This window comes from Synchytrium microbalum (genome assembly GCF_006535985.1).
Source record: "Synchytrium microbalum strain JEL517 chromosome Unknown SmJEL517_scf0026, whole genome shotgun sequence".
In the NCBI taxonomy this organism is placed as follows: domain Eukaryota; kingdom Fungi; phylum Chytridiomycota; class Chytridiomycetes; order Synchytriales; family Synchytriaceae; genus Synchytrium; species Synchytrium microbalum.
Window position 1 is genome coordinate 9,062 of NW_022158375.1, and position 20,582 is coordinate 29,643.

Below are 20,582 nucleotides of genomic sequence, written 5' to 3' on the forward strand. Positions count from 1 at the left end.
AGCAATACCGTGTCCTTTATTAAATTTCACGCATTTCATTGATTTCCTTGCGAGGAGGTTCTTCCAAAACCTCAATGATCTAATTAATGTATGAAGTAGGTTATGAGAACGTGTTGTCGTTGTCATTTCTATCCAAACCAATTCTTTCATCCAGCTTCAAAAAAATTATCAGTTATCTGGGCTTGTTACCACCATGTTTCCAACGTAGAAGGCTGCTATGAGATAGAGTATTCAAATCTATGGAAAGCCCTTCAGTAATTGTACTCGGGAAGTCTCGGTTTGTTTGATTCCCAGGAGGACTCGTAAACGTGATTGTCTTTGATATTGGACGAAATTATCAATAGCTCATTTCACTCATTTTCACGGGATGATTGACACGTTCAGTACAAGGTGCAATGATTGATATGAACATAAATCGCATATTTGGTTCAACAGAAACGTGTTTTATGTCATTCAAATGATGGTTGCTTACTACAAAACGATGAACAGTTGATTACACATTATACATTACACATACTAAATACTTCTACTCTAACTTCGAAAATCAACAGCTGCGATCTAATGGTAAATCTTTACGAATCCAAGAAGCCTCGAAACATGCTGGAAATGGGAAGCCCCATCCCACATCTGCGGGAGGGATGAACGGGGTTGAGTAGGTAGTTACGAAAGGAGTTTGCTGAAACCTCTGAATCAGCATGAGTGCGACACAAATCTCTTACCTGGACCAGGTTTGCAATTAGGATTTGTGTGTATGTAAAAGAGGTCAAAGTATCTACTAATTCCTTCCATAGCATCAGCTCTTCTTCCAGCTTCTAGTCTATCTGATTCTGAAAAGTCTAGATTGTCCACGTTTTGCATGTCGTTGTCTAAAGGAAGGAAAAGAAATTGAATTTTTGTGAGATCTTTGATTGAATGTGAAACGAAGGCTTAATTTTTCCATCCAGCAAAAAAAGGCGCTGTCAAGCTCCTATCATACTCACAGACATGAATTTCCATACACAGCTGCCTCACAGTAACCCGTTCAAACAGTCTTGAGTTAATTATCTGTGTCAAGACAGGCCATTCAGATCCCTCAATATCTACAAGAGGATAAGCAGACGCGTCGTCAGATTCCTGATGATTGAGTACACAACAAACGCTTTATGTCGACGTCTCCACAATTTACCAATTTTCAGGACATCTATTTGAGAATGGCCCAATCTGCTCATGATGTCTTCCAAGGTCTCCACATGCCAACCAGTAGCATGATCTTTATACCTACAGGAACAATTCCAGTGAGCTGGATATAGATGTCTTCAGTCATTGCCGCTGCTTGGTTATGTTTTGTGTTTGAACTTTCATGCACTATCTTTGTACCACGAAGATTTCGATGCTCCAGAAACAATTCCAGTGAAATTGGATATGCCCGTATTGGAGTAATGCGACAGTTTCGTCCTGTTTTGAGTGTCCATTTTCATGCTCGGATCGAATGCGTAAACATGACAGCCCAATTCATCTACAATTGCAGAGAAAAAGCGAGTAATGGCTTAGTTTTAGACTAGTGATAGATCAGCATATTCAACATAATTGGCGCTTACTTGACATGGAATCATCAAAAGAGAAATCTGAACCAACCCCAAAGTTATAGATGACGCAATTGTCTTTACATATTGCTGAGCTCTTATCCATACAGAGCGTCCAACCTCCTTCTACACCTCCTCGGCCTCCAAACTGTTTTGTTGAGCTGCAATGATGCTCCTGATGTGACAGGTAATACCACAACCTGGTAAGAATAACCGTGTCAGATCACTACTGTATGTTGATGTAACTTATTCCAATTGTGTACCTAGTCATTGCATCCCCAAAGCTTTCTTTTGAATTTGAAGTTGATGGGTGATGAAAAGTCGACGATGAAGCTGCAAAGTTGTGTATACGAGAAGAAGATGGAATCCATTCTGAACGATAGAATGCCAGAGTCAGCACTGACAGAGTAATTCCAATTACTATTAGAAATAGTCGGGACTGCGACACATTCAACATCATTTTGGACGAGTGTGGGCAATGAAAGGATGGAATTGTGTGGATGAAATTGGACTGGAAATCTCGATCAACGGATACTGTTACGCGTATTTAACGTATTCTTCTTGTCAGATTTATTAGAGGAGGGGGAGATCAACAAGAACGTTTACAAACACTCATCCAAGTCAGGTTGCTTTGATGCTCGTTAGATTACATTGACGGTCGCAGCCGAGGTTTCATTCACATGATGGTTCTGATAAGATGATTGTTGATGTCTTGTCTATGGATCCCTCCAACGCTTCGAAACGCCCAAAGTTTGGCACAAATGTCAATACGTTAGCTAACGCAACACAACCCAAGATTGCAGTTCCAGTCTGTTCAAATAAATCTAAATGTATGACTCTTATAGACCATAGAATGAATGAATTCAAGTATAGTCTTGTTCAGTGACGAGCATTGACACGTCAACAGCACATACTACTTCACTTGCTCTGAAATCCAAAGCTTTGACGGGCTTCATCAATGAAATTAGTCTCCTTTTCTGTATGTATGAATGAATGTGAATGAATGAAATCTACAAACTGTCCAATCCAGCCAACACTCACTCCTTCTTTCACACAACAAAAACACAACCAACAATAACTAGAAAATACAAGCAATACAACTGCCAAACTCATGATGACCAAGGGAGGCAGCAACTCGGACAGGCCCACCAACTGCTTGAGAGTACTGGATTTCGAGAACAGAGACTTTGGAGGTAGAGAACTAGCTTGATTTCGTTAAGCTCCATAGAAGTTTGGAATATTCATACTTGCCAATCACGACTGATATCAAGCACAGATTAACACTTATCCGTCATGACACCTACTTTATAGACTTGTATCAAGTAGCTGTAGCCTTGCCTGGTTTCGTACGAGTCACCTTCCACAAGGAAAAAGAATGTCACATCGCCTTCAGGTACATTTGGGATCATGTCGCTTATTATGAAGAGTATATTGATGCACACGTTGGATGGATGGTACATCTGCTACTTGATGCTGCGCTCACTCCGAACGTCATCTTCTAGTACGTTACAACAATCCAAAGCTGGCCTGGACTGGCTATCGAGGAATGCTGGTCAAGTCAATGTCTTTTACGCGTAAGTACGGAAAACATACTTGGAATAGCTAGTGAATCGCTTATGTGATGATGGAGTCTATTTGAACAACTTGAACTTTCGACTCTGCGGTTTACTGACCCGTCATGTCTCACATAGTCCGCCTCAACCACAAGGCTCCATGACTCAAACTGCTGAACCTAGCTCCGTACTCTACGTCAGAGTAAGCTCGTTGATCTATGCCTTGTGGAGTGATGTTGCGCTTATGGAGCTTTTTTTTGGCCACTATCACTTTCTCCAGTTAATGCACGGAATGAATACGCCATCGCTGCAGAAAATAGTGGAAGATTATGAAGGACTTGAGATGATGAAGCCTGCGTATGTGAACGAGCTCTTGCCTTATATTGTTTTATTGGTGGAGGAGACTGATCGTTTGCATATGTCAACTCTCTAGTGAAAATCACGTCAAGCTGTTTTTTGCATCGGTTGAATCTGCTTCTGCTGGCTCTGAACGATTGTTTAGAGAGACTAATATCTGTGAGTTGTTGTGTGTGATTTCACACGTTAGATCGTATTTCCTTGGTTTGTTCTTCTTTCCCTCCCTTATTTTTGACTCTGTCAACTATAGATGCCTTCTTCCATCATGGATGTGGACCAGGAGGATCACCAAACAACTTGCCCGGTGGTCCACGAACACTTCATGTCACTAAACTTGATCGTGATATGGCCGATCTAAGAGCTTACTTGTCGGATCGTCTACCCTGCTTGGAACGGATTGGATTCCATGATGGATATGGTATCATATTAGTCCATGCTATTATTCTTGTTTGTGCTCGTTTCAATAATAGTTCTAACCTTGTTTTATGTACATGACAGTATTCTGCTGTTTCTTGGATCATGAATCGGCTAAAACTGGTCGTAAAATGATCTTGAATGAAACTCGTATGAAGGCCCGACTAGTTGAATTCCAATATGTGCCTCATTTCCAACCAACTCCTCTGGGAACGGTCGGAACCACCGTTCGATTGGATTATAATACAGTGAGTGGCATTTGTTGTAAAGGGGTGTTGTCGATGACCTGAGAGGATCAACAAAGAGTTGGATTGGTACATCGCCATTAGTCAAAATCATATCTTTGCTGTGTTTGCCTATTCAAGTGCTTACGATATCCATTTTAATCAACCATAGATTAAGCCAACTGGTGATGAAATGCTCAAATTCTTTGGACCGTATCCTGGATTTGCTCATATTGGTACGCACCACTCGCTTTTATCTTTTTATCAGAAGATTCAGTCGTCCTGATCATGTACTCAATTTAATGGTGTTTCAATAGAAACCCGAGACAAGTGTTGCTTTGCATCGTTTCGTACTCCTCAACAAGCTAGAGCAGCATTAGAAGATCTTAACAATACCACTAACTTGAAAGCTGTATATCGATCTCGTGAATCAGCTGGAAGTGGAAGCAGTAATGCCAATCGTCGTGGTGTGATGCAAGCTACAGCATCCTCAACCACTATAACTGCTCCGTCTCAACTTGCCCAACGTCGACCACCATCCTCCACATCCATGCAATCGTCATCGTCTGTTAGTACAGCAGTCTCCTCACGACCACGCTCACGATCTGAATCCGAAACTAATTCGGGAGCATCAACGCCAACTCGCAATCTTAAAAAGTCGTTGACGGCCATCAGTGATGCTGCAAATCCAATGAGAAATTTTTGGAGTGTACTTGTCGATGAGTTTGGAGTTGACAGTAATGATGATCTTGATGGATTGACTGGTGACTTACTGGCTAGTGCTGAATATCAAGGACCTATATCTCAGCAATTGGATGATGACGATCATCATTATCATGGTGACGATGATGAAGACTTGTCAAATAATCATTATTCTCAGAATGATGAATATTTCAAGACTGTAAGGATGGCAAATGGTCATAGTAATGGTATCGGTGCTACCAGCAATGGTAAATTAGGCCCCATCTCTCCTTACTCGTCATCATTGCCAGCTCTACCATCACCATTATCATTTGCTGCTACCGCTGCTGCTACTGCATCCAAGGCATCTAGAATCCTTGGTGCCGGTAGTAACAAAGTCGCATCATCAACCTCACAATCAGTCAAACCTCATAACAATAGCTACAATGGCACGAAAGACTCATCTGCAAAAGTTTCCAAACCCATCAACACCAGTAGTAACAGTAGCTTGAACAGCAACATTGCATCATCATTCCACAACAGTGTCACTGCCAGTACTGCATATACATACGACGATGATAACTATGTACCTGGAGCTGCACCACGACCTATTCGCCGTCGCAGTCGTCACAATAGTAATTTGCCATCTATCTAAGGAATCAATGGTTGGGCTTTTTGCTATGGGCAGATGATTATTATTACTGATAAGAGATTGAGAGTGAGGAGGGGGTATTTTGATGTAGGTTTAAACAAGGGATGGGATTTGATCAAAGCTCTTATCTCATCCACACTTAAAAATGCATGAAAAAAAGTTGCACACCCATATTTAAACACAAATGCCCTTTTAGATAGTTTAGTCCCCGTATAAATCCTTTGTACCTCAAACAAACGCATACTAAATATTAAACTTCTGTGACAAAACGAACTTGTATTTCTGTGGTTGAATGTTCAAGTTGGTCGTCTGTCAAAAGTCTTTATTAAAGTGAGCACGGCATGAAAGGAGTCAAGACTTTGGACCGCATAAACTAACACTCACAAAAGACACCATCCAAAACAAGCCAACTGTTCAAGAAAGATGAGACAGCATGTATCTTGATAAATGCACAATAGAGGTCAATTCTACAACTGAGATTCTTTTCACAATTATTTACATTGTTTTCATGCAGGGGAATCTACAAGGAAAAGGCGTTAGTGCTAATACGGACATCATTGATGATTTTTTTGCTCACCATATTTAGGCATAAATATAGTATCAGACAGTTTGATTGCCGCATCAGCAGCAATCTGATGTTGACCATTGCTCGTATCATATGCTAAGAAATTTCGGAGACAGAAAACAGTCAGCATATTCTGCCGCCGTATATTTTCAAACTCCAAACTGTATACTCACGATGGTACTCGACAAGCAGCACGTCGATTACACTTCCTGCACCAACCTAATGTAGGGGCAAATACTGAGAATCCTTGTCCATCATAGAAAAAAAAAACACTTCAAGACAAACTGACGACGTACCTCCAAAAATCTAGGCAGAACATCATATTCAGCCTTTTCAATGTCCATCTTGACCAGCACATAGTCTTGTGGCCCAAACGTCTTTTTCAACCAAACTCCAACATCCATAGCTGTTACATTCACGACCTGTGCCAAAGAGTCTTGTCAGAATCTGAAGCATGCAAAGTCTTATTACTAGCCGATTACCTTTTCATTGCCATTGCCATGCACTGTCGTCCCCTATTGCAAAAAAAAAGTATACGATCAACAATGGATTCTATTGGCCTGAGTCCAACAATGTGCAAATGTCGTACCCAAAAGTCATGCTGCAGAATAGATCGTGATTAGTTCAGGATGCATGATACTATATCATCAACCATCAGGATACTCACATCAACATTGACTTCATCAAGGTATAGTGTGATTTGCCCATCAAAAGCCGAAACAGCCGTTTCTGGGAATGCCTTTACTTTGATGCCACGATCATTGTACACCTTTTCAGCTTCTCTTAACTCGGGTGTGAATAATGGATTGGCCTGCAACGGAAGAGTGTCAGTCACAACTTTTCTGATGGACTGCCAGGTCATTGTATTCATACCTCAAAGAGATAGATCTCACAGTCAGAGTGTTGTTTTACCCAAAATCTGCTAAGAAGAATCAGCCCAATGATCAAATATGACATTTGCTGATTATCTTACGGTAATGGAAAGTCGTACTGGAATTTAGCATTCTCTTCCTTGAGCCAGACCTTCAATGTATCAGCTCTGTTTGCACCGAGATCGATAAAGGCACATCGTCTAGGTGACATTGAATCATTTACTTGTTCTAATAAATGCGAAACATGTCAGTCGATCCATGACCCCTCGTGTTGTTGATCGAACATCTCAACTAGATCCCAGACTTACCATAGAGAGAAGGCAGCAAATTGTCATTGCACTGAGTCTTTTGAGGGACAAAATTGAAGGAGAGCATCAATATGACTGCGATAAAGCAAGCAATGGTAACAATGGCGTCTCGAGATGATGCCAGTGGTGAGATTTTTGAGAGGAGGCCGCCCTTCATAGCTGAATTGTAAGAGTAGTTTCGATAGTTTGCGAGCGATTGACGACTAGTTCAGTCCAGTTCTTGGTTGTTTTAATTGAAGCTTGGGGTTGAAAGTTTCAAATTCTTGGTTTCTTGGTCAAAACAGTCGACACGAGCAAGACGAGAAACCACACAGCGAGGATGATCCAGGTACGCCGCTATCAACTAATCGAGTGGTATTAGTTAGAAACTATTACTCACATACTCTCTCCCAATATAGCTAAAGACGATATGCAAGGTATTCAACTGCTGGAGAAAAAGAACAAAACATCAACATCAACAGCCACATCATACACATCTGCATCGCGTTATACTAACACATCAATTCGCCACTAGGTCATTGACAACTCAGGCGCCCTCCTCGTCGAATGCATCAACGTAATCGGAGGCTCCAAAATCGCATCTCTCGGCGACGAAATAGTCTGTGTCGTGAAAAAGGCAAGACCCGCTACCATAGACTCAAAGGCTGCTGCTACTACCGGCGCAGCCGCTGCAAACATGGTCACAAAGCTGAAACAGGGTGATGTCTCCAGAGCACTAGTAGTCAGAACACGCAAAGAAGTCAGACGGCTAGATGGAAGTTATGTGAAATTTGATGATAATGCTGTTGTTATGATGAATAAACAGCAGCAGCCTATTGGGAATAGAGTGCTCGGGGTGCTGGCTAATGAGTGCAAGCAAAAGAGGTGGGCTAAAGTTACGACTATGGGTGGCAGACTCATTTGAACGTTGGGATTGTTGGGTTGGCTCAACGATAGGTTAGAGTACTATTTTCTTCACTTGTATCATAATCACGACAATATTACACTCATTTAAACAACTTCTGTGGTTGCTGGAATTGAATCGTTACTCGCCTTTACCTCGGTGCCGGCTGAGTTTCGATCATATTCAAACACTGTTTCCAATTTGTTGAACATGCCATGTTTCTGCTAAGACTATAGGTCCAGAGGAGGCTATTGTGACTCAGAGATGCCTGATTTATCGTCTATTGACAGAGGCTTTTTTCGCTTACCAGAGCTCGCATTCGCTATGGTGAATCACACAACCATTTGAAAACTAAGAAGAATCCAGAACAAATGACTTTTATTGATAATAATGGTCGCATCAAAGTCACAACTGTCCCAACATCAACTGCTTCTAGGAACAAGGACTATATTGAGTATAAAAGGCGGATATTAATCACTTATGTATATGAGTTAATTAAATGTGTTGAATTGTGTAGCACAGAAAGGAGTGTAACGAAATCTAATGTGACTCAGCTTCCACCTTTTCATCAGCTATCTTGTCAACAGGTGAGATATCAGTCATGTTTACAGTTGTAGCAGCACTCGTTTCAGGATTCAGTCCAGCGTTAGATAAGAGTTGGTTTCTCAATGCCTCGTATCGTTTGCCAACGTAGTATGATGGGTGGAAGATGTTGAATGTGACTAGTGAAGAGAGTTTGTTGGTGTTTCAGCATAGCAAAAAGGGAGGGCAGGTAACGCAAGCAGTATAGGAAGTTTTTGTCACCTGTGGCAAGCACAATTGGTAGTGCATCGAAAAAGTAAAAGTATATTTCATGGGAGGAGAGGTAGCCTGAATATCCTTGAGAAAATTCCACCGAACGGTAGATGGATCGTAGCTATTGGACATGAAGTGCGATGAGATATGAAAATAATGTACAGTCGATACAATATGTGCAGAATTACATACTCCCTTGTTGTCACGCTGACAAACTTCGAAAAAACATCAAAGTTAAACTCACCAGAATCATTGACGACGAAAAGTAAAGTGCCCATAATAAAGGAGTCCATTGCCGACGAACAGACCTAGAAGTCACAAAAAACGAAGGCTACTCAGTCGAGTAATTGGAAGTTTCCAATCGACTTCATTTCACTGACCACGGCAATTCACGTCTCGTCCTGATATCAAACACGATAATAACAAGCAAAAACAGAGCAAATGACGGCACAGTGATAATCAAACCAGCAAGCAATATTTTCAAACCCAGTGTAGCATTTGGAGTGGCGACATTGTTTGTTGTTAGTGCAGTAAAGTAGAGCACTGCTCCAATGATTTGGACCTAGTGTTGGTGATTCAATGTTATTCTTGTGATGGCATAGTGGTTTTTTTTCGCATCAATTGTTTTCAAGGTTACGATAAACGTCAATGCATCAGATGTGATGAAGATCCAGGAGATGCGTTTAGGAGATATTATAGCAAAATGAGCTCCGACGAATGAAATGCTATCGTTGGCAACAGAGGGTGTCAATATATCACCCAAAAACAAACTCTTAAACGCAGAAATCATACGAAACGTTGAGAACGCTTACAGATTCGAGCAAAGCACATAATTGAAGGCTACGAAAGGACAACATTGTTTTAGCAAAACTTCATATTATTTAAAATGTTGAAGTCATCTTACCAGCATTAAAAATAGGAGCAAGAATCAGAAGAGCTTGGGATGCCTCGAGTGGAGCCAACTGCTTGTTGTGTTGCAAGCTATACCATCTGTAACGAAAATAAGAATTTCTTCAGATTCTCACCGAGATTGTTCGTCCCTGGCTCGATGCCTTTTTTTTACCTCGTACCGAATCCAGCAGCTTCCACTATTAAAAAAACGATCAACCAGACCGTGATGAGACGAACGATTTTCGACAGTACTCACTCATTGTAGTTGTCAGCAAAATAGCCATAATCCAATACCTCCCTCGAACCATCTGCCCACCATGCACCAAAAACAGCAACAACCACAACCCCAATCCAGCATAACACGCTTGCAACGAATTAATTTGTCCAGCCCATACGTTTCCACCGCTTGTTGCAGCAGGAGCCCCAGACGGCACAGCAGATCCCGGAGTTGGTAATGAAGCATACCCGAGCGAATATGCTGACGCACCACACGTTTCAGCACGAGGAGTCAGAGCTGTGAAATTGGGCTGGACGCTGAGTTTGATTGTTGCTGCTGCTGGGCTGACTGTGTTCAAGTATACGCAGAGACCGACGAGGCCTCCATGTGTGATCTAAAATGTGACAGGGCTGGAGGTGAGATTTTGAGTTGAGACTTCAATAGCAACAAAGCACCTCTCCACAATATGATAGAAGCGTTGCAGGGCTATATTCAGTAAAACGCAATTGAGAGCTCTGATTTAATACTTTCGTTTCGAGATGAATGGCTTACTAGTACTGAATATCCCAAGGAGAAGGAATGAATGGAAAACAGATGTGTCAATAAGACGTATTCTCAGTGATTTTATCGGAACCCTCTTTGTACCTCCATGAAATTGAAACACCTATGAAAACTGATGTTAAAAATAACCATTGAAATCGACGGTATGGAATTCAATTCCTACATTTCTTGAGTTGAAGCAGCACCACCTTGAACAGTAACGTTGTCATTTGATGTGTCCCATGAGCAATACTACATCAAAATGAAAGTGTTGGCGAGAAAAAAACCTGCCATTGTGCACAGTGTCGACACTTACGGTTACCAATCTGTCACCAGGCATAATTGTGTTTGAAGGACCAAGGAAATTCGAGTTTTGATAATTGAAATCTAAGCCAAAACAGACAACATAAGTTCAATATATCAACACAAAGGAGTTGTTGAATCTAACTCTTACCAAACCACTGATCACGATTGACCTCAGCTAGTTCAGTTCCATTACGAATTATTCGAGTTAGTCCGGCACTTCCTCGTGTATGCATATGAAATCCAGAAGAAATCAAGGTGATTCCGGTAGCAGGAAGGTTTGAGGAGCATTCAGAGGTGCATTCATTCAATATTGTCGCGACTTGGGTTCGTGGTGGAAGAGTAAAGTACTATGGAAGCCAAGAAAAATGTAGTCAGCAAGAAGGAAAGATAGAGCTGGTTTCCGACGATTGCACGAGTTGTTGCCACTAACACAGATACTCACACTCGGATACGTTCCAAGCGTCAGAACTCCAACGTCAATAGGCCGAATGGTAGACGTATACGTAGCTGATATGCCACTACCAGTATCAACCTGTCCAGTAAGTAGCAGAGGATTCGAATAGTGCATTTCCAACACAACAAACTGAGCAGAGAAATCCCCAAGCCCAAATGGTTTTCCCATATTGCTTGGATACACAGTCCCTTTACGCCCAAGTGCCCAGTCAATGTAGAACGAGTAGCAAGTGTTTGTCCATGATGACAGAGGAGGAGCGTTACATACAACCTGGCCGTCAGTATATCGAGTATCTAATGATGGACAGCTGTAGACTACCAAGTGATGCACTAGCGGTGAGCCAATGATGGGTGTCCATTGTGTTATTTGGTATTTCTGGTCGGTTGGAAGCGAGAAGAAGCGGTCTAACGAGACAAAAAAAGATTATGAGAGAGTTCGACCAATGCTAATATCACAATTGAATCCTCACAGCAATACTATGGGAAAGAAATTCAATCAGCTCTGTCAACACCCAATTCGAGCAAACTCGACTCACAGCAGTTGGAACGACAGGAATAGCAAAGTCCGGTGTTATAGTCCAGTTAAGAACTTTGGCATCTGCGGGAACAGATCCAGCTGTAAATGCAGCTATAGCGTCGGTTGCAGATCCAATGTCGAGTGCAGCCTGTCCTTGCGATCCTGTAACAGCGGAATAATGTGAGCTCAATGTAAAAATATCAAAGAAAACACAAGTATACGTACCTTCAACATGCTGCACGAACGTATTTGAAGCACCGTGAGCGAAAATAAACCAATTCAAACCGTACAGCGTAATGTCGGAGGATTCGACAGTACATTGTGCCACCAAAGGTCTCGAAAACGAGAATGCCGTTACATTATTTTGCTGATACCCTTGAATGAAAGTCAGAAAAGGTGTAGATGACAATGATGGAGTGATGAAGCCAGATGCAAATCGTTGCTCAAAGCTGAGAGCTCCGTTTGACGCTCCTGACTCGCCCGACGAATACACAGCCATATCAGCTCCTTTCATTCCTCCATTTGTGGAAAGCCCAATGCCCAACCATCTTGTGTATGAAAAAACGTGTGAGGTATCAGCACGTGGTTGTTTCGACATAACAACATCAAACGTCCAAAAACAAGTGAATGTACCCAGTGGCTTGTACTCCAAACGCAAACGTGATGGTACCATTAGAAACATTCCAGTAAAGAGCATACTGAGTCAGCGAATCTTTGCCCAAAAGTGTCGTGTGTCGAAAAAACTGAGTCGCGTCAAACGGCATCCAAGAGACCTATGTTTTAAGCAACGATTAAGATCATCGCACATGCTGTGGAGCGAGTCACACACTCTCGTGAACGATCAATGTTCATTAGCCAGTTTTAGAAACGTGTGGTGGAGGACTTTTAACACGCAGAAACAGAAGGAGAAACGATGCGTACCTGTGCCTGGACGAGACTCAGAGCAGTCATAATGACCGCCACAGTATTAGATAGGTGTCTCATTCCAAATAACTTCCGACATGTAAACAGTTGAAAAAGAATCTATGGTGGAATCGACCTGGCTTTGTACTAGGTCACACTTAAAACTGCAAAACATCTATCCGCCTACGCGGAAGCATGCCAAGACGCAAAGTTGGCTGTGCTCTCCAAACATCGTGCACGATATAGCTATTTTTATTGATGGTATATGAGCATAAAACGAAGGATGTTAATTTAACAATGGATTTCAGTTTTCATAAAAGATTTTCTGATACATTCCCACCACTCCCACATCCTATGTTGCCAGGTTGATATGGAACAGGGCGCTAATGACACCTCGTTTCCCATTCACCATCCAATCTTTGTCCTCTTTTTCCAACTCTTCTTCCTGAGCAGTCGTCAACCCACAACAAACATCACTTTTACAGGTTCTATGCACTGCTCCTTTAATGTGAATCATATCGTTTCCAATGGCCTTTGACAGAGGCATTGTAGTTTCCCACACACAATCATAGGTGAGTTTACGGTAGTTGAGATCACCTTTGAAGAAGACAAAGTCTGCACCTGCGAGTTCACGATACAGGAGAGGTGCTGCTGACGGCAAATCATAGAATGCGTATGGAGATGTCCAAAAGGGATGTGCTTTTATTTCCCAGCGGGCAGAGGCAAACCAGTTGCTCCAGGCCGTTGCTAAATGAGGTAGTGGTGCGGGAAGATCGGAGCATTGCTCGAGGGTCCAATGAATGTCTTGTTTCGTAGTGTCTGAAACAAACCATGGGAAGCTTTTGACTATTCAAATTAAGGATTGGTTCGGTAAATGCAATCTCAATCAACAATATAGTTTAGTTGTATTTACCATGAAAGATGACTTTGTTAGCAATCCCCTTGTGCATCAGCCAATGGGCTAGACACAAGTCTGCACACAATTCAAGACCTAAACGGAAACATAGTCCATGAAAAACAAACAACCGAGAGAGTTAAAGCAAAAGTAACAAACCAGAATTGTCCAGTACGAAGTGAACCACCCCTCCTTCCAGAGTGGTGAGATAATGCACGATACGATCTAGATCATCGACTATTATGTTGTGTCGAGTGTCTTCCAGGCCAGTTTTGGTAGATATCTGAGTTTTGTGCATGTCATCGTGTTTGGCATGTACTAGTAACGATAAATCAGCTTGGTTGCCCCAACTATGTTGAAACCAAGGTGAGTCTATAGAGTCGATTTTGCTGTTGCGATAATTTAAATCTTACAGCGTATACTGAAGCAAGTCCGACAAGATTTCCTCATCTGTAAACCCTTTTTGATGATGCTGGAATCCAGCTTTTGGTGGCGGATTGATCCAGTCATTCAAAATCGTTCCCAGTCCTGTAACAGATGGTATGCTGCCCCTGAGAACAGACTTGATGTGAGATTGTTGCACGTTGACCCAAACTTGACAGGATGGCAACATTTACTTGAAAGCAGAGCGTTTCTTGCTCTCGAACAAGTCCAACGACTTGAGTCCTGACAGGTTGACGGCTTCTTGCATCCTGCGATACATGTAGCATTCTGCGAAAAGCCAGCTAGCCGAGTACCTGGTGCAGGAATTGTGAGTCCAAGTCGTAACACTTTACTAGCCATCACACAGATCATTCAATTTACCAAGTAGCATCCTTCCATGCATGCGCCAACACGAAATTCCACACTTCAGTATCTTCAGCATGATCTGTCAATGGGATCAATGGTTTGTCGTGGGTAAGATCGTACTTTATAGCACCGAGAGAAGCGATGATGGCCTTGACTTTTGCAGTCTTGTCGTCATCAGGTTGGCCTTCATGGAATGAACGTGACAATTCGTCGATTGCCTAGGATGGGCTGTGTCAGTTGTTGAATTGTAACACGTTTCTGATGTCTGAAGCTTGGCAATGCACCTGAGTCAAAGTGACCTAAGGAAGGGAAACTTAGATAGATGTCACATTTCAAAATAAGATTCAATGAAAAAGTTAGAATGGAACGTACAGGCATTCTGTCCTTCAAAGTATCATAGGCGAACGTGTTTGGACGACTGCCACTCAAAGCAGTTCGAGGAATAGCAGATGGGACGACCGCTTTCAAATCCGTCATGCTTGGTCTCTAGATCTGAGTTCTGAGACGAGTTTGTTCGCTTCCCAGACGTGGAATTGATGAGGAGGCTTACTCCGTGGCGTAGTCTTTTTGAGGAAGGAGGAGCAACGGGACTAGCTCATACTAGCTCATCAAATATTCAAATCAATGGCAGAAATACGCGCAGCCACGCGTTCTTTTGACTGGTTATAGACCTGGGCAACGTGTAATATATCCAACATCACCATCTCTGATGTTCCCAAAGAATATTTTGGGAGCTCATGGCAGAAGACCAGAGCAAGCAGGACGCAGCGACATCGCCTAGCACTTGATTATTTCATTTTGCTTTGTTTGCCCTTAGAACACAAAGTTCGCACTTCGCAATTACATCTTTGATTGTTCATCTCATTGGACAGCTATTGACATTGAGTAATCAAGGGCGTGCGGGCCAGAGGAGTCTTGCTCAAGGCTGAATACAAGAAAGGATACTCTGTTGGATCTCTACTTGGACTGGACTGGTTGGATTTCATTGCACACGCTGTGGGTCATTGTTGGATTTCAAGTGCTGAGCAGACTCTAGATTATAAAACTGATTGACTATCTAGTCTAGTCCCATCCTGTACAATATTAGCTTCGGTTGTGGAGACGTAAAGCATCGCCGTTGCTCGATTCAAATACAACAAGCAACAATCCAAACACACTCAAGTCGTTGCTTTTCAGCGTTATTTTCTGAACTCGGCTTGGAAAAGGTATGTCCAATCTGCCAATTTATGTACAAGTCAATGTTTTCCAAGATGATATTCGCAGCAAATCGGAGACCGACGCAGCTTGACATGTTGCTCGTTTTCACAAAAATCCCCAAAACTTATGATTTGACAAACCACATCATTTTATTACCTTGCATTAGATTATGGATGGAGACAGAGCTCCTGCTCCTTGGCAACGAGGCAGAGGTCAAGCATTTGGCAACAACTTCTCCGGTCACAGACAAAATAACGGTTGGGGGGATAATAATAATAGAGGCCCACGAGACAACAACCCATATCAGAACCATCGAGGAGGTGGAAGATTCCAAAATAATAGCAGAGGCAATGGATCGCCACATGGTCAATACCATGGAGATCAAAGACAACCTGATTATCAACAACAACAGCAGATGCACCAGCAGCAACAATATAATAATGGGCCATATCCACCACCACCATGGCAGCCGCATCAACAACAACCGCCGTATCCTCAATATAATAATGGATATGGAGATCCAGGAAGGATGCCTATGTCTGCTGAACAAGCTTACTATCAACAGGGCGATCAACAGCAAGCTCCGATGAATGGTTGGGCAGCACCTCCACCTCCATTACCGCCACAACAACATCAGATGCATCAGCAGCAACCGCAGCAGCAAGCAATACCGCCATGGGGTGGAGTGCGTTATGGAGTACCACCACCTCCTCCTATACAACCTCCTCCACCAATGCCGAATTCACAACAACGTATGCTAGGAGAACCAGTTCGCGGACCGCCACCTCCAATGCCTGCATTCGCATCACCAAGCAATCTTAATCATAGTAATAGTAATAATAATAGTAGTGTTAGCAGAAATGCGGGTGATGATATGGAGGTTGACAAGGACACAACACGCTTATCCTTATCCGCACCTCCTTCTGGAGGACAACAAAAGCAACAAGGTGGTGGAATGCCTCAAAAGACTGCTGCGTCTGATTCCAACAAGCCCAAAGCTGCACCAAAGTTTGCTGGGAAAAGGAATAAAATATCCATGTCATTCAGCAAGTCAACAGCAGCTCTACCTAAATCAAAGCTGTCGGATAGTGCAGGTGCATCACCCAGTGATGACTTTGTACAAAAGATACCTAAACCTAAACAGCCTCAATCGAATTGGAAGAAGACTGCACAGGCTGTTTTGAGTGGAGACAAGCCAAAGACTGCAGTTTTACCAGAAATGCCGTTGCCATCTCAAGTGGTGGATGCTGCTGCAGCTGTTGCTTTGGCTGTTGCTGCAGCTGATTCTGCTGTCGGTGATCAGAAAGTAGTAGCGCCATTGGAGGTAGAATCAATATCGTCTCATGGCGCAGCTGATACTACTACCACTATAACTACGAGTGAGGTTATAGTACAGCAGCCATCAACTACTACAAGCCATGATCATCCAATACAACCACCTAGTAATTTACCGACAAGTCAATATCCAACTTTACCAACTCACGCATTCCCACCGAAAACGCAGCCAAAACGACAAGTTAATCCATGGGATGCTACGTCACCATTACCAATGAATAATGCAATGAGTAGTAATAGCGGTCCTCCTATAATACCTCATCGTCCTCCTCCTCCACCTCCGCCTGTATATAATCAACCACCTAGAGCGAATGCATGGGAATCAGGACCAGCACCATTGCCATCTCAACAACAGCAGTTTAAAATGTCGCAACAGCAGCAAAGACTATCACAACAGCAACAACTTCCACCGCCACCTCCACCACAATCTATTCCTCCTTCACAACTACCACCATTTCCACCATCGCCTAGTAATTCTCCTTGGCATCAACAGCATCAGCCTCCACAAACAAAGGAAGAGATGGAAGCTAGTATGGATGAGCCCACAAGGCTGACATACATTCCTGTAACTACCACTCTCGGTCATTATGAGAGACTGAATCAAGTCGGAGAGGGTACATATGGTACAGTCTACAAGGCGAGAGATAAGAGGAATCAGGCTCTTGTAGCTCTGAAGAAGGTTCGAATTGAGCCTGATAAAGATGGGGTATGCCTTGGACGAATATGGATTTTGTCGCTCTCGAAATTTCATTGAATACGAACTTTTCCACTAGTTTCCTATAACTGGTATTCGAGAAATCAAGATCTTGACCACATTGCATCATCCGAATATTGTCAAGTTGAACGAGATTGTCTCATCTAGAGGTAATTGAACCTACTGAGTGATTACGCTTCGATATTCGAGCATCAACCGGTTTTTTCTCATAGATCGGATAGACTTGGTGTTTGAATACATGGATCATGATTTGACTGGTCTATTTGCAAACACAGCCTTCAAACCCTCACCTGCTCATATTAAATGTCTAATGCTCCAAATGTTTGAAGGACTTCGATTCTTGCATAGTAAAAACATCATGCATCGAGATCTTAAAGGTATAATCTGCGGATACAATGGATTTTTTCTTCGCATCAAGTTCTAACCATTTTTATTTCAACTTTTAGGGTCAAACTTGCTTATAAGTAAAGAGGGAGCATTGAAAATTGCAGATTTTGGATTAGCTAGATATCTAGCAAAATCTTTGCCACATAAAGGGCAGTTACGTGAAATGGACTACACGAATCGAGTCATCACTTTGTGGTATCGCCCACCAGAGTTGTTGATGGGTGCCACAAAGTATGGAGCTGAGATTGATATGTGGTCTGCAGGGTATGATAATGTGACTTGTTATTATCACTATCCTCTATGCTCATCAAGAATCCTTCCAACTTTATGTAGTGTCGTATTTTTGGAGTTCTTCATCAGAAAGACTGTTTTTCCTGGTGAATCTGAAATCACTCAGCTCGAGTCCATCACCAAGATATGTGGAAGTCCTGATAGTAGATCGTGGCCTGATATGCATCGATTGCCGTGGTATGATATGATGCTCAAGGGTAAACCACCACATTCTAGCAAGTTGCACATATACAAAGAGTAAGTTGTGGGAAGCCTAGGCAATGTCGTTTGTGTTCCAAACTATAATCATTCTATGTTTTCCTAACACGTTTTTTCTTCCTTAGTACTATGTCGAAATTAGCGTTCGAGTTGATGGAATGGCTGCTGCAAATGGATCCCAAGAAACGGCCAACTGCTGAAGAAGCATTGAATCATCCGTATTTTCGTGAAGAGCCACAAGCATGTGAACTTGACGAGTAGGTGTTCTACCAAAAGGCGTTTCAGTTTTTTTTGGTTGACATCCTTCTGACTTTTATTTGCCATTCTTTGCTTATAGATTACAGGCCATATTACCAATAGAAGATTGGCACGAATGGGAGTCTAAGAAACGCAAGGAAGCATGGAGAGAGGAAAGACGGCATGCTCCTTCACCTATAGATGTTACAGGCTGGGTGCTACCAGCAGCTCCCAAAGTAGACTCAACAGCACCAAGCAGTATTGTGCCGTCTACTGAAATCACGCCTGTAGCTGGTAAACCACCTTCATCAGTCTTGACATCTGCCAAACCAACTCCAAAGTTGAATGCTGCTGCAACTGGTACTAGTGTAACTCCTGTCATGTCAGCAGCACAAGCTAAAGCCGAAGCATTCAAGCAACGAATGAAGGCACTTGTTACTGCTCCTGCTCCGCCACCTTCGCAGATAGTGGAAGCAGTGCCATCAACACCTGTAATAGAAGCTCCGAAAATGGTTGTTGGTGAAGGGAAGAAGGCTGAAGCTAAAGCAAGGAAAGCTGAAGCTGATGGTGGTAAGAAGGGTGAGTGTCACTGCTGTAGGCATGTCTACGTCCGGGGGTTTTTTTTGTGATGCAAAAATTTTAATTTGGATTTTTTGCCTTTTTTTCAGAATTACAACGAACTCCTAAAAAGGCAACTGCAGTTGAGAAGCAAGTCAAGGAGGGTGATAAGGTCAAGGAGGCGCTTGTAGAAAGGAATTTGGACGAGGAGAAGAAGGCTAGTGGAGGTACGCTTTTGATTTCCAGCATTTATCATTTTTTTGTTCTGCGCAATGGTTATCAATAACTACTTTTGACAATTCTCTTTACTACTCATATCTACTAGTTAAATCTAAAAAAGTGGTTGATGCTACTACGGCTCCTGGTAACAAAAAATTCACCATTAAGTTAAAATCCAACTCTCAACCATCCACACCTACTGACTCGCCTCAAGAATCCAAAGGGGCGGGAAGAACGCTTAAATTAAAGGCACCCAAACCTCCAAATGTTATAAGTAATATGGATGTAGATGTGTTTGATGGTGAAGATGGTGTTCCATATGATGGTACGCTAGATGATGCAGGAATAGATATGCATATCTCAGCATCCAAAAAGAAGAGGAGGAGAGGTGTATTAGAAGAAGTAGATGATGGCGGTGGTGCACCTACCTTATCCAAAAAAGCCAAGAAGGATGATGGTGCTAGTACTAAATCACGTCGCCGTAATCCTAATAATAGCAGCAGTACCGTCAATAATACCACGACGAGTCGTCATGCTAGCCATAGTCATCGCACGGCAGCCACAGCACTAGGAGTACCACCAGCTATAGTGAATCCCTTCCCACACTTGGATGCAATTGATGCCACTATGCCGACACCACCGATTTATCAACCGTCACCACCACGAGAGCAACGTCATTCATCAAGCGATTATGAACTACTTGAAAAGTTTTCACTAGTGCCACGAAATGTCATTGCAAATCCTGTGCATCCAACTGTTGCGTCGGCTATTGGGTATGAACATATTAATACTATTTCGCTAGAGTAGGAAGGAGGAGAAACACCACGTCATTGTTTAAAAGAAAATCGAGGAAAATACACACATATATACGTAAATATATTGTTTGTTGGGGGGTCGCTGAGGAGAGTTGGCTTGAGCATTAGTTTGTATAGTCATGTTACGAGAGACAAACACACACACACACATTGAAACGTAGAAAAGTTGTTAAAAATATCTCGACATATGTATTTGTATGAGAACTCCCTTATGGCATATTATATACATTTGCGTTTGATTCTGTCTTGCAAA

The 20,582-nt window shown here is 42.4% G+C and overlaps 6 protein-coding genes across 6 annotated transcripts; 3 read left to right on the forward strand and 3 right to left on the reverse strand.

The window, feature by feature from the left end:
- Nucleotides 1-2,676: 2,676 nt before the first annotated feature.
- On the forward strand, nucleotides 2,677-5,446 carry SmJEL517_g04107 (uncharacterized protein; the record flags this gene model as incomplete). Its single annotated transcript, XM_031170035.1, has 10 exons — nucleotides 2,677-2,755; nucleotides 2,874-2,955; nucleotides 3,065-3,136; nucleotides 3,254-3,317; nucleotides 3,396-3,472; nucleotides 3,549-3,631; nucleotides 3,723-3,890; nucleotides 3,971-4,134; nucleotides 4,283-4,346; nucleotides 4,428-5,446. 10 exons carry the CDS (start codon nucleotides 2,677-2,679, stop codon nucleotides 5,444-5,446), a joined length of 1,872 nt encoding a protein of 623 aa, XP_031023991.1.
- A 503-nt stretch (nucleotides 5,447-5,949) lies between these two features.
- Nucleotides 5,950-7,345, reverse strand: SmJEL517_g04108 (uncharacterized protein; the record flags this gene model as incomplete). Its single annotated transcript, XM_031170036.1, has 10 exons — nucleotides 5,950-5,963; nucleotides 6,021-6,104; nucleotides 6,182-6,227; nucleotides 6,305-6,430; nucleotides 6,491-6,523; nucleotides 6,598-6,609; nucleotides 6,676-6,819; nucleotides 6,882-6,927; nucleotides 6,982-7,108; nucleotides 7,189-7,345. The coding sequence occupies 10 exons, from the start codon at nucleotides 7,343-7,345 to the stop codon at nucleotides 5,950-5,952; spliced, it is 789 nt and encodes a 262-aa protein (XP_031023988.1).
- Nucleotides 7,346-7,507: 162 nt separating this feature from the next.
- SmJEL517_g04109 (uncharacterized protein) lies at nucleotides 7,508-8,092 on the forward strand (the record flags this gene model as incomplete). Its single annotated transcript, XM_031170037.1, has 3 exons — nucleotides 7,508-7,516; nucleotides 7,587-7,604; nucleotides 7,703-8,092. 3 exons carry the CDS (start codon nucleotides 7,508-7,510, stop codon nucleotides 8,090-8,092), a joined length of 417 nt encoding a protein of 138 aa, XP_031023989.1.
- Nucleotides 8,093-8,611: 519 nt separating this feature from the next.
- Nucleotides 8,612-12,304, reverse strand: SmJEL517_g04110 (uncharacterized protein; the record flags this gene model as incomplete). Its single annotated transcript, XM_031170038.1, has 17 exons — nucleotides 8,612-8,793; nucleotides 8,876-8,987; nucleotides 9,111-9,174; nucleotides 9,247-9,428; nucleotides 9,504-9,591; nucleotides 9,679-9,706; nucleotides 9,771-9,856; nucleotides 9,930-9,954; nucleotides 10,014-10,368; nucleotides 10,620-10,638; nucleotides 10,699-10,766; nucleotides 10,831-10,901; nucleotides 10,969-11,167; nucleotides 11,263-11,678; nucleotides 11,744-11,750; nucleotides 11,810-11,952; nucleotides 12,016-12,304. The coding sequence occupies 17 exons, from the start codon at nucleotides 12,302-12,304 to the stop codon at nucleotides 8,612-8,614; spliced, it is 2,334 nt and encodes a 777-aa protein (XP_031023958.1).
- A 741-nt stretch (nucleotides 12,305-13,045) lies between these two features.
- On the reverse strand, nucleotides 13,046-14,854 carry SmJEL517_g04111 (uncharacterized protein; the record flags this gene model as incomplete). Its single annotated transcript, XM_031170039.1, has 8 exons — nucleotides 13,046-13,539; nucleotides 13,607-13,684; nucleotides 13,748-13,938; nucleotides 14,002-14,139; nucleotides 14,206-14,325; nucleotides 14,393-14,595; nucleotides 14,662-14,676; nucleotides 14,750-14,854. The coding sequence occupies 8 exons, from the start codon at nucleotides 14,852-14,854 to the stop codon at nucleotides 13,046-13,048; spliced, it is 1,344 nt and encodes a 447-aa protein (XP_031023957.1).
- An 889-nt stretch (nucleotides 14,855-15,743) lies between these two features.
- Nucleotides 15,744-20,321, forward strand: SmJEL517_g04112 (uncharacterized protein; the record flags this gene model as incomplete). Its single annotated transcript, XM_031170040.1, has 9 exons — nucleotides 15,744-17,615; nucleotides 17,683-17,773; nucleotides 17,837-18,001; nucleotides 18,071-18,275; nucleotides 18,345-18,539; nucleotides 18,626-18,757; nucleotides 18,838-19,316; nucleotides 19,406-19,522; nucleotides 19,621-20,321. The coding sequence occupies 9 exons, from the start codon at nucleotides 15,744-15,746 to the stop codon at nucleotides 20,319-20,321; spliced, it is 3,957 nt and encodes a 1,318-aa protein (XP_031023960.1).
- Nucleotides 20,322-20,582: the final 261 nt, after the last annotated feature.